Here is a 12,901-nt window from a genome sequence, read left to right as displayed (position 1 = left end):
AATACTGCAAGAATTGGAAAAAGCATCGTCATATGTAAAGATTATGTCAGCACCATAAAATATATTATTTAACTTGAGAAAAACACCGCCACATTTCATTTTATGGTAGTGTTGAATTAAAAATACTTGACACTGTTTTTTTACGTATTATATTAATTCAACACTGTTGTATTATTGGTAAATGTCTGTAAAATTAATAAACCCGATTGATTTGTGAAATCCCAAAAATGGAATCTTAGCATTGTAGAATATTTATTAAGTACATTATTTTTATTATGTCCATTCAAATAAAAAAAAATGCAAACTAAATAGGTACCATGAATGTCGAACATCCATTTATAAATAAAATTAGACAGATTTATTCTTATGAAAAAAAATTAGAATGTTTTGGATTTATGAGGTTTACGAATAAAATAGAATAACAATACTTCAAAATAATATAGCATTATTGAAGTGAAGGTTGTAACCAAGTAATTAAGTTGCCAAGTTAACATGCCAACAACTTTTATGTAGTGATTAAAAGACATATTTCAAAATGAATATTTTAACTTGTCTAGAGTTGTATTTTGTGGTGTCTCACAGAGTTCTATAAGACGATTAAGATAATTTAAAAATTAAAAATTTATATAATATTGAATATACTATGGTTAGGTTAGGTAGTAAAGTTTTGAAATTTTCCTAATAACGCATAAAAAAAATCAAAATTAATGTTTTGTGAATGAACAATACCCCGTTGTTAACATTACATATTTAAAAAATATTACTATATTTATAGCAAACAATGAGTAAGTAGAAAAACATGCACTACACTAGACGTGCGAGTCAAACAAAGGCACAGAACATATTTAGCACAACGTAGGCGAAGAAAACCGTGACTTGTTCACGCTGAAATTCTTTTTTGCAACGTTGCTTTTACAATATAGTCAAGAATTTTCTTAAGTAAAATATAATATTATAGAGATGAATCAGAAATTAATGTGAGGGTAAATTCAATTAATAATAATGAATCGTTGGACTAGTACTTTTATGAAAATTCTCATTTTGTTCTCTGCAAGGGTCTTAAATAATTTCACCAATGATCGCTTTCAGGCACGCACACAGAAAAATGGTTATTAAAAAAAAGAAAAATGGTTAAACTGTCCATATCGAAAAAATATCCATAATAATAAAATTTATGATTGATTAACAAAATCCAGTAGGTGCCACTGACTTCCACATTTACCCTGCCAACTACTTATAACTCTACATCATTTCAACTGCGAACCCCTGCTCTTCTCCGAGTACATTCAACATACCCAGACACTGCACTTTTAGTAGTAAGTGATAAACAGCTAATCTGCAGGTGCTAACAAAGGTTGCTTAACTATAATTCTGTTATTGCACATCTACAATTAGTGATTATCAAATACGCATGGCCTAACGGTATTGATCATCAGGGTCGTTATTGTGTCACCCGTACTGTTTAGATATTTTTACTTAGCTACTTTTGGACATGCCGTATCAGAATATTAAAGCAAAAATTAGATGCCCGGAATGGCTCAGACGGTTGTACTAATTATTCAAGACGGCCACGGCTTGCGTATCGTAGAATATCAAGAGTGGGGTCAACCCGGTGAGAAGGCTGTTCGACAGCCAAATCATCCGAGTCACTATCTAAGAAGTAATATTCCATCTATTCAAATAATTTGAATTTACTCTTGTGTGCATGCCTCATCGCTTTCCATATTACTGTCTTGTAAGTTCCTTTTAAGAGATGACAAGCTCATTTATAAGATACTATTTTTACTTCACTATCTTCAAGTAAGCTAAAAATAGACATTATAATTCAGGAGTACATACGTAGTCGACATAATATTTGACTGGGTAAAAATCAGAAAGAGGTCAGTACAATAATACTGATTCATTTGATGTACAATACAATTAAAAAAAAATGTTCTTGAAGGCTTGGATCATTTGATAATGTTATAATTATGAATACCTTTTCTTTCAATATGACGTCCCTAACTGTGGGGCTTTGGAACATGTTAGAAAGTAAACCATCTTGGTTCGGAAACATCTCTGCGCGGACACGAGCATGGTAATTGATAACTCGTACAGAGCACTTACACCACAGTTTTCGGAGAATGTCATAATTTTAACATAAAATATTACAGTAAATTTTCATAATTTTTTTTCTTTAATACATCGTGTATTTCGTAATTCGATTTTCGGTCCTATCAATTTCGAATAAACGAGATTTTACTGTATTCATAAGGTGTGAAACGTATGTAGAGGTGTCATATTAAAAGAAAAATTATTGACACTAACAATTATCTGTAACAAATAATTTTTCTACACGAGAGCATTTTTTAGGTTGAAAAAAATCCTTATACAATAAAATTATTAAAGGCAACTTTTTGGAAGTGTGTATAAACATTGATTTGAAAACTTATTTTGCAGTAGATAAATGGAAAATTTTCATAAAAGTAAACCTAAATAGCAAATTTAATACAGAAATAACAGGCAATATTGTTAGTCTATGACTGTGGTAGGTTTCAATCCACGGTCTGCGATACTTGATCAAAATCTGTGAACATCAAATTCTTGTACTGACAAATTATTATCATTTAAACAACATTATTCCGACATCTTTAATGCGATGATTTTCCTTCTGTCATTCAGAAAATTGTTACTAAAGAATAAATTATACAACCACACGATGAGTAAATAAATAATGTATGAATTAAAAACAAAGAAATGCCCCAAGATTAATGCTGTAGGTATTTTTATAAATAATAATAATCCGAGTTATACAAAATATATTACTCAAAATTAAATGCCTAAGACCTATTCAATTGTTAACTTTAAACCTAGAACAAATATGAAAATAAAAAAATACATAAAATACTGTTAATCGCTTTAAACTAAGTGTTTTAAAAAAAGCCTTATTATATATACAAAAACTTTATACGTCGAGTAAAAAAAATACTGATGGTTCAATTTAGAGATAAATTCTGTCGTCAACGAGAGACAAATAATAATTCTTCACATACATATTATTTGTGTAACAATACACCGGAAAAATCAAGATCGCTCCTATATTAATGATCGGTATGAATAAAAAAATTGCTTTGTCTTCAATTAATTATGTGAAAGAAATGAGTTTTAAAATCAGAGATATTAATATCACTGTAATGAGAAGATATTTTTATATCACCACAATTAATTCTTTGTAGTTTATTATATATGTAGAGTGGAAATTTATATTATGTAAATCTGCGAGACGTATTTTTTTGGTTCCATCTTGTAAGCAGAATATATTCCTAGACATTTTATGACATAACAATTAAAATAAATAGACGGTTCATATTAACGTAAAGTACTGTTTTTTTTTTTAAATACTGTCATTTCCTCTGCAATATCTAATGCCAATATCTGTATCAGTTGGGAAAAGTGTCACAATTAATTATTTAAAACAAAATCACTAGGTTGTAAAAACAAAAACACGGCGGAAAATAGAGAGCGCACAGAAATCATTTTGTTTCACTTAAAAATAAATATAGGTAACTCTCGATTTACCAGGGCTAGATCGGTTAATTTTACATTAGGTTGCATTAACATTTTTTTACGAGACATTAATGTTAGCCACTCGCTTAAATTATCAGGTCCACACTCTGACTCCAAACGCACGATGAAAAAATAACATGTGAACTTGCCAGACCTGGAATTCGAATCCACGACATTATAATCCAATTAATGATTACAATAATCATCAGTAAAAATAGAATAATAATAGTGGGTCCCTGTCCCTTAGCACTTTTCACTTCGCACCACAGACACGAAATTGAATTTAAATATATAAAAAGTATTTTTCCCATTACATACTGCGAATTTAATTGTTCGAAGTGCTAAAAATGGGAATCATAATAAAAAAAAATTCAATCACATTTAATACGTTGCCTAGTAAATCAAGAGTTGACTGCATAATGAAGGTATACTGGCTGAATTCACTGATTAACATTATAAAACATTCATTAAAATTATGTAGAAAGAGAGCAATGAGACAAAATAATAAAAAAAAATCTACATTTCAAGTCCTTTGGCTTTGACGTATTTTGTGACCACAATATTAAATAGGACACATAATACCTTGTTGCCTGTGTAAAGGTCTAGTTAGACATGTCAGTACCAGATCAGTATTTATAGTAAACATTTAATAGGGGGGGTTAAAAATTATGTACATTGTATTTGTACACAAATCGCGTGTGGAGAACTACAAGGTTCTAAGTGTTTGTCATTGGTGAAACAAAAGTAAAAATGAGGCACTTTAGAATGGTACTTCATTGTTGGATTTGTTTTATTAAGGATGAATACTTAGTACCTTGTTAGTATTGGGTTCACGAAGTGTCATAGAAATCAAATCTATATAATATTCAAGACAGGTTGTCAATGACAGTTCATTGTTTCATTCGACATAATATATTTTTGAATAATACTTGACTGACGTAGCACTCGGATGTTTAAACCTTTGTGACAGAATAGAGAACGGGGAAATATTACGGGGAAGTCTACAACATACTATTGGCAACATATACCAGCAGACTTGTAGAAGAGTTTGAAAAATAAAAAAAATGTTCCATAACACTTAATGATTTTACTTTTTGTTTTAACGTTAAAAGATTATAATATGTTACAACAGTTTTTAATTATTTTGAGAAAATTAATTGAAAAAATAGGCAATTAACTTTTTAATAATGCAGTCTTGAGAAGTGAATATATATTTTAGTGGTAGCAATTTCAACAGAGAAGCACTGATTTTCAGTAACAATTATTATTAATATCATAGTGGCATCGCTTAATAAATAAATAATATTAATTCGATTTGGGTTTAAACCGCCCACAATGTAAAAGTTAGGTCAGGCCGATATTATTAAATAAACAAAAAAGCTAATGGACGTAAAAAATATTATGAGCTAATCCAGATAATAAAATATAAATAGAGCTTCTTTTGTCAAGACTTAAAATGAGAAAATATAATGACATGGACATTGTAATAAAAATCACAAAAAAATGCTTCACACCACCAAAATCGTATACTTAACAAATCATTTTGTAAATAATAAAATAATACAAATAAATCAACGGTTTAAATATAACAAGGTTGTATGTCATTTATTATCAATGTTGAGAAAATGACACTTTACTGTTTAATACTGCAGGCTTATATAATTTCATAAATGTTAAATAGGAATAATGAAAGACTTTGAAGAAAATCTTTTTATACTAGATTGAGCCTAAATATAATATGAAACCGATTCATTTGAAGAAAATTTTACACCATTCCTGCCCATATCTGTTAATAACCTTTTCTATGCCTCACGATATTACCATGGCAGTATCTGACAGGCTGCAGATTTTTAATGACACATTGAATGTAGAGCGAAGCTTTACTAAAATCGCTATAATACTGATAATTTGTGGCTTAGTATTTCATAATTATTCAAACAGATGTCACTGTGTTTTTTTAGATTATAAAAATCAATCGACAGTGGCTAGTAATTTGAGTTTTAAGTTGAACGACATAATTCGCGAAATTTGTATGTACAGCCTGTCGATCACGGCCTCATAGAACCGGTTAAAAACCGCAAGCATTCCAACGCAATATTCATTCAAACAGTCAACTCCATATGCGGCTATCGTCAAGATAAACCCTGAGCATCGGTTTCAAAGTCGTTTACCTTCATATTCCGCCATTTTGAGATAATCGCAAAAAATCCTCAAGCACATTTAGGATTGCAAATAATATATTTTCTTTTTGCAAACATAATTATCAGTAAATAATTACAAAATACAGAATAAAACCTCGTTAATTCAAAATTGACAGAACGACGAACATTAAAAAAAACAGTAAAACTTTGAAATAATAGTTTATTGTTGTGATTTTGTGACATTGTTCACTTCGCATCAATTAGTGAAAATCACTATAAATAGATTTTAGGAAATATGTTGAATATTTCCATTTACAGCGAATTTCGAATTAACGAGGCTTTACTGTAGCCAAATAAAATAACCTGACATTGCAATCCACATCAGGTTAAATACTATTTGTCGACAATGGAGCTGGATTTGGTAGTTTATGAATATACATACGATAGAATAGTCTTAGTAAACCAAAATCAAAAAAAAAAATTAAACGAAGGCAATTGACATTGAAACTATAAAAATACCACATAAGCGTGAAGTTTGATAGTTTTAACAGAAAATATGACACAGTTAGAATGACACTAAACAAGAGAAAACAATGCAAATAGGCTTCATGTGAGAGCAATCGGAAATAATAACGGTAACAATAATTAAATTTACCCCATGTAAATCGTGCGCAGTAGAAGAAATCGCAATCTGCGCAATTTCAAGGTGAAGTTGTTCTACTATAATAGCCTCATTTGTTACGAGTTGATAATACTGTTTTATTAATCAAAAACATCCTAGACTTATACTGTATAATGTAAACGTGGTTTATAACTACTATTGAAAGGATTGACTGCGGTAATTGTTGTATATAGATAGATAGCGAACTATTCAGAATAGTTCAACAATCATAAAGTCGGAAGTCTGAAACATTAACTGCCGGGTATACGCAATACCATCAAAATATTATTTTTCTGCGGTTACCAATTCAACCATACTTTAAACGTTAAAGAAATGCCATATTTTACATACAACCTTGTAATATTCGATACGGTAGATTAATATAAAGGACTGGGAAGACAATTGCAACAATTCCACACATAGTAAAAAGATTTGGGAAGAGATTAAATAGTTATAATTATAATGCAATTTGTTATTTTTTGGTTTACACTAGATTATATTTGTAGGAATACTGCTAAAATACAAAATAATACGTGGCCTTTATTTTTACGATGATAAAAATAATATTTAATACGATAACCTCCTTAAAACTGACCGGGTGCATGACGAAATATTAAAATTAATTTTAAATGACAACATTTTCTTTTTCACTGTACGGGTACTAGCCCGGATTATTGTCACAATTACACACAATATTATAAATATTGTTATTGAAAGTATTTAAGTAGTAGCATACTTAAGCCGTTGTTTTTTTAAATTTTAAAACAGTATAAAAATATTTAAGTTTTTTTTTTGACATCTTCAAAAGTACGGCAACATCGAAATCGAAAGTCGCCTCGTGTAAATTTTTCACAAAGCACAACCATTAAGGTAGGTAACAGAATACCTAATTGAACAGAATAATTCAATACGAATAGCAAAACCTCATAAGGGCACATGAGAACGGAACAAAGATGACAAATTTGACCAGAACATACATTCAGATATTTTCATTTGTTGTCACGATCAATATTTATGGTTTTTTTACAATTCCATGGAAATGTGATTTTTTAAATGGGCTGTTTTCAATTTATGTATTTTCAATAAATAGAATGTTACATTCTTAAATCTTGTGAATTATTCGTTGAATAAAATAAATGGTTATTAAAAAGCATATTAATTTTGCAGCGTGAAGGTAACTTAAAAGTGTTGTCCATCAACACAGCCTTTCAGCTATAATCAGAGAATGACTGGATAGAAACGGGACAACATTGCAACAAATTGGATTCAAATATACAAATAATATTATTGTCACTTCAATACTATAAGCCAAGTAACTTAATAAGCTAATCAGCGTATAACTTTCAACTCAATGGGAGATTTTCATATAAGGCTTTATATGTTTCCCTCTCACATTACTATTCTGAGATATTTAGTCAGAGCTTATTTTCAAACATTACACTCACAAAACAACTGAATATTACAATGATGGAATGACTGGAGAATTATTTCGATCCAGTTATATGCTTTATTTATTATATCTAAAATTCAATTTAAAAGTGACGGTAGTAAAAATAAAAGTGTAAAACGTTAACGTCAATATACCTTGCCAGGTTATTAACCCAGACATTGTATCTGTTAGTTCAGTATAAAATGAGTATTTTGACAGTACAGAGAGTACAGAAATTTATTTTTTATATGTAAGTAAGCAATATTATACACACTCAATAAAAAATAATCAATGAGAAAAAATTACTCCACTGGCGAGACCACGGTAAACAATGAGTTAAAGCAAAACACACAATTATATTATTAGTTTACGACAGTTTATGAGAAAATTAATGGAGTATTCGTGTTCCTTTGTTTCATCTGTCATCTCTGCTTCGTTGAGCGTACATGCTAAGATTTATTGCCTCACTTAATAACTACAATCCAAGATCTATATAAAATACTGTTTGTTTTCATTTCGATTAATAAAACAAGTCTATACTTTTTGGTCAACATGAAACCAGTCCTCATACTGTGAACGACATAAAAATGAAAAAAAAAAAAACTTTGTATCACATAAAAAGCAGAATTTAAAAACAATCCCTAACAATTATCGTTTAATACTTTATATCATTGTGTATAGGCAAGATATAAAAAACCCTTTTGCTTAAAAATTAATTATTTTACGTTGTTAATACCGCACGTCAAATAGTAGTTAAATTTGATCGTCGCTTTGAAATCATTCTCAATTTAACGATGACAATATCATTAAAATAAGGTTAATAAACCAATTTATTTTTGTAAAATTAAGAATTAGTACCAACATGGGTCATAAATAATTAAAAAGACTTAGGATTAGAACAAAAAAAAACACTACAACATATAAAAATTGAGAATTTTAAAAGAAAAATTATCAATAATATAATACTTCGTCTTGTTTAAGACTTGTTACAAAAAATCTTTTAGTTAACTAGTAACTAATAAGATAAAAAACAAAAACTGTGTATTTTGCCATAAACAGCTGTAAATAATTATTAACAATATATTGAGATTCTTTATAATACTTATGTGATAGTACGGCAAACATTGACATTTCCATAGATTGTAATAGTTTATGTAAACCGTTTCACAATGTTTCTGTCGTGAGGGGTCGAAGGAGCTCTACTCATTATGATGGTTAGACGTTAAGACAAATAGCAGGAAGTTAAGTTTCAGGCTTGATATTAACGCTTAATTCAGGCACAGTTGGATATGAGGATATCAGGAGCCCAATTTTTGAATGAAGCACTATGACCGGTTGCGCAAGCCTACTTCTACGGAAGTATACTAAAACTCAACCGCCACTGCCGAGTACAGGTTGTCATTGAACTACATAAGCTTTGCTGCTAGAGGTGCTGCCGGTAAACATCAGATATCGAATGTCAACGCAATATTGTAGAAAGCTGTATGTACATCTATTGTATTTCGTCTTTTACATAACTATTAACGTTGAAAGTGTTATTTTGTGTTTAAATCCTCATTAAAGTATTTATTATGATTTTGTAATATAGAAACACACATATTTGTTCGCAAAATACAACGGAAATGCCGTATTGTAATATTGGATAGGTACCTACGTATCTAGCTTATTTAAAGATTAATTAGTTACGTACTTCGACAATGAATGGTTTAATAATGCAAAGTTAACGGGTAAGTACTGTTTAAATATGAAGTCATTACCCAAATGGATAAAAAGTTATTTAATTTCTATGAAATCGACGAGTTCTGTCTTGACATTATATTTGTTGACACGGTCAAAATTCTATCTTACTCTAACGCATGGACCATAGGTATAAGCGTGCCGAATGCTTGCTCACTCGCACTTATGGTTCATGGGTCGATGCCGTTCGAAGCTATGAACACACAATGTTTACTTTAAAACTAAAAATTTTACCTGCTTCAGTCAAAGCGGTTTGGTGACGGGTTTCGTAGTGCTTCATTCAAAAATTGCCCTGCAGGCGGGGTAATGCATGATATGGCACGCCTGTCAGTCGGCTCTACTTTTCATACCCCATGTCCCTTTGTCATGGACGAACGGGTGTGCATATTATCCCTCCTGAAATCCCCACATGACATTCTGATATTTGTGGTAATGTCAACCCATTGTAATGTGCCAAGAGGCAACGTTTTCAACCGGCGTTTACTACACATAATCAGATGGACCCTCAGCAAAAACAGATTCAGAATTTTATAGTACATGGAAACAAACAACGGCGTGCTATGTAAGTAAGATAAAACCTTGAAAAGGTACAAAACATCCGAAAGGTAGACAATGCCGCTGGGTTGTCGAAATGGTTAAGTTATACAGAAGTATCTAGCAATGTAATGCACAACAATGTGAAGAGTGTAATTAGATTGAAAAGGCCTTCATCCAGAAGCTGATTGATCCAGGCTGATGAATAATTCATATATGTATGGAAATATCATTGTTTACTTTTGCACCACAGTTTAAATAAGCTTCATCGATTCGAATGCCAATTTTGATGTTCGAAAATTGGGAAAGTTCACGCGGAAATAAAAATTACTGCATAAATACTTAAATAATACTAAATACAAACATTAAAAGGTACAATGGGTAAAAAAAACATCAGTGGATTAGTGAGATACTAATGTCGACTCCGAAGGCAGGGTAAGTAGCCTTACCACGCCTCCCAAAAATCAATATCAATTCATTATCATTATATATTATTATTATTAGTGGTGATTTGTTTGTTAAATGTTACACTGGCCTCAGCGGAATTATGACGATCGGCGAATTCCATACTCTGATCTGCGGAAACATGATAAATTTCAATAATATCAATCCATTTCGATGGTTCAGACATACATATAATATAATATAATATGTGTTCATAATAAGTCACACACACATTTCTTTAGACATATACCGAAATAATTGTGATCGGTAAAGCTTCCAAAACTACAGTAAAACTTTGTTAATTGAAACACCCATTAATTCGTAATTTAATGTAATTCATAATTTGATGTAATTCGAAATTTGTTGTAATTTTATTTTTTTTGCACATTTTATAATTCGAAATTCGTAATTTTACTTTTTCATACAAATCTGATTTTGTCAGTCTTATTCACATTATATTTATTATACTGTTTTAATCTTCATTTCATTTAGTATTTTTTTTGTTCAAATTTCAATTTTTTAATCTTTGTGTTTTACTGTAGGTAAGGTTACTGTATAAACTTAGACATATTACAGACATTAATAATTCTTTGATAATCATTAAAATTATGTACAAATTTAATACTGGTATATTATTTCACGTTAAATAATTATTTTAAAACTGGGTCTCGTTAACAGTACGTAGTCCACGGGCCATAAATTTTGGTAAACACCGACGGTACAGACAAGATGAATGTGATAAGGTGATCACACCAAAAGAATAATATTTTTCAAATCACAAAGAATGAGTATTAGGCGCGACATTGGAAACTTAAAAGATATAATTATAATGCCTCCGATGGATTAATTATTACGACAGTCGACAGCGGTGTCGCCATTGCTTGTCGACTATTCGAACTGACGCAGGGTCTCGGAGCGGAGCCGCCATTTTGATAAATGAGATGCGGTAAATTGTCTTGTTTGCGGTGATGGTGGTTCAATGCGTTTCTTCAGCAGTGGTGAGGTGAGACGCGGCAAGGTTTAAGGGACCATCGTCACAGTCCACTCCGTCCATTTGTAACACAGGAGATATCTGAAATATTACACTCTATATTAATTAATACAACTTATACAGCAGTGTTAGCGAACCTTTTTTCCACTAGTAGGCACGCGTGCCATAGGTTCGCCACCTCTGTTATACAGTAAAGATTGCGATGATAAAAGGTAATGCATAAACGGAGAATATTTGAGCCGTTGCCCGGAATAATGTTGTATCCAACAAAATTGTCAATGTTGAGTTATTGATGGAATAATGTTGGGTATGTTTTTATGCATCGTTTAAGGCCATGCATTAGTTGAGGCACGGTCTAAAAAGATCGTTGCTAGGCGATGTGCGGATTGCGGGTCGCGGGTGAAAATGACGCCTGTCAAACGAAATATTATTTCTCATATAAATCCAACATACGTCCATTTTATGTTCTGTTTATTATTCTATTAGTATCAATAATAATATATTCATTGACATGTTTGCTTTTTAAAGTAAATGGGTAAAGTTTTTAGTCATCTTTACACGATTTTAGAATTAATTGGCCCGTCGCCATCACGCAGCAAAGTGACGTGCGTCCGACTCCACGTTCTCTCAATGAATGCGAAGCAAGTACAAATTTTCGTCGCGCGTACAGTTGAACATTATTTGGCGTTTCACTGATGCGTCACCTTAAGGTAGGTAGTGTGGCAAAGAAAAAATATTTAGGCTTGTGGGAGCATTTTTAAGTTATTGGTTTGTGGAAGAACATTGTATATGCTATTGTCAAAATGGCATCGCCATTCGTCAATATCACGGAGCGTGGTATAATTCACTTGAATAAAGGAAGAAAACAGACATCTAATGTTTTAAACTGGACAAATATCAAAGCTAGGAAGCTGAAGGATGTAGGAAAAGAGTATTTATCCAGAAAAAATATTATTAAGCCTGCAATTTACCCTTCGAAACAGTTATGTGGAATAATGTTATATACCATTTGACAGTTCTGTTGATCTCATCAATAAAATTATTACGTTCGACATATTATTAATATGTCAAACGTTAATCGATTGTATTCAATTGATTTATCCATATTGTTATTGGAAATGTTGTTTGATAATAATGCTGGCATTGTAGTGCTCTATATATTGCAGTGGCGAAGGGTGACTTTTGGAAAGAGGTAGGCTGTGGAGATATGATAAAAAGAGCACACTTGTCAGGTATACTTACGAGAATAGTACGATATTTACTACTAATGAATAGGCACACACTAATAAATGATAACGACACACTAATTCAATGAAACTTCAAAAACTCATTGACGACATAAAAATGAGCGATGTGTTTAAATTACGTATTTTTCAAAACATGTATACCCATCAAAAATCATTAGATAAAATTTATTT

The 12,901-nt window shown here is 31.0% G+C and overlaps 1 protein-coding gene across 1 annotated transcript in view; it reads right to left on the bottom strand.

The window, feature by feature from the left end:
* Window positions 1–10,874: 10,874 nt before the first annotated feature.
* LOC147070210 (uncharacterized) overlaps window positions 10,875–12,901 on the bottom strand; it is a 39,286-nt gene continuing 37,259 nt past the window's right edge. Inside the window, exon 10 of the mRNA XM_085949494.1 lies at window positions 10,875–11,564. Coding sequence (XP_085805620.1) covers window positions 11,469–11,564 — 96 coding nt within the window. The 3' untranslated portion in view covers window positions 10,875–11,468. The remainder of the gene's footprint in view (window positions 11,565–12,901) is intronic.

The sequence above is a fragment of the Rhyacophila brunnea genome, unplaced genomic scaffold (assembly GCF_057557595.1).
Source record: "Rhyacophila brunnea isolate RB1 unplaced genomic scaffold, BYU_Rbru_1.0 scaffold_22, whole genome shotgun sequence".
Taxonomy (NCBI): domain Eukaryota; kingdom Metazoa; phylum Arthropoda; class Insecta; order Trichoptera; family Rhyacophilidae; genus Rhyacophila; species Rhyacophila brunnea.
This window is presented reverse-complemented; position numbering and strand designations above follow the sequence as displayed.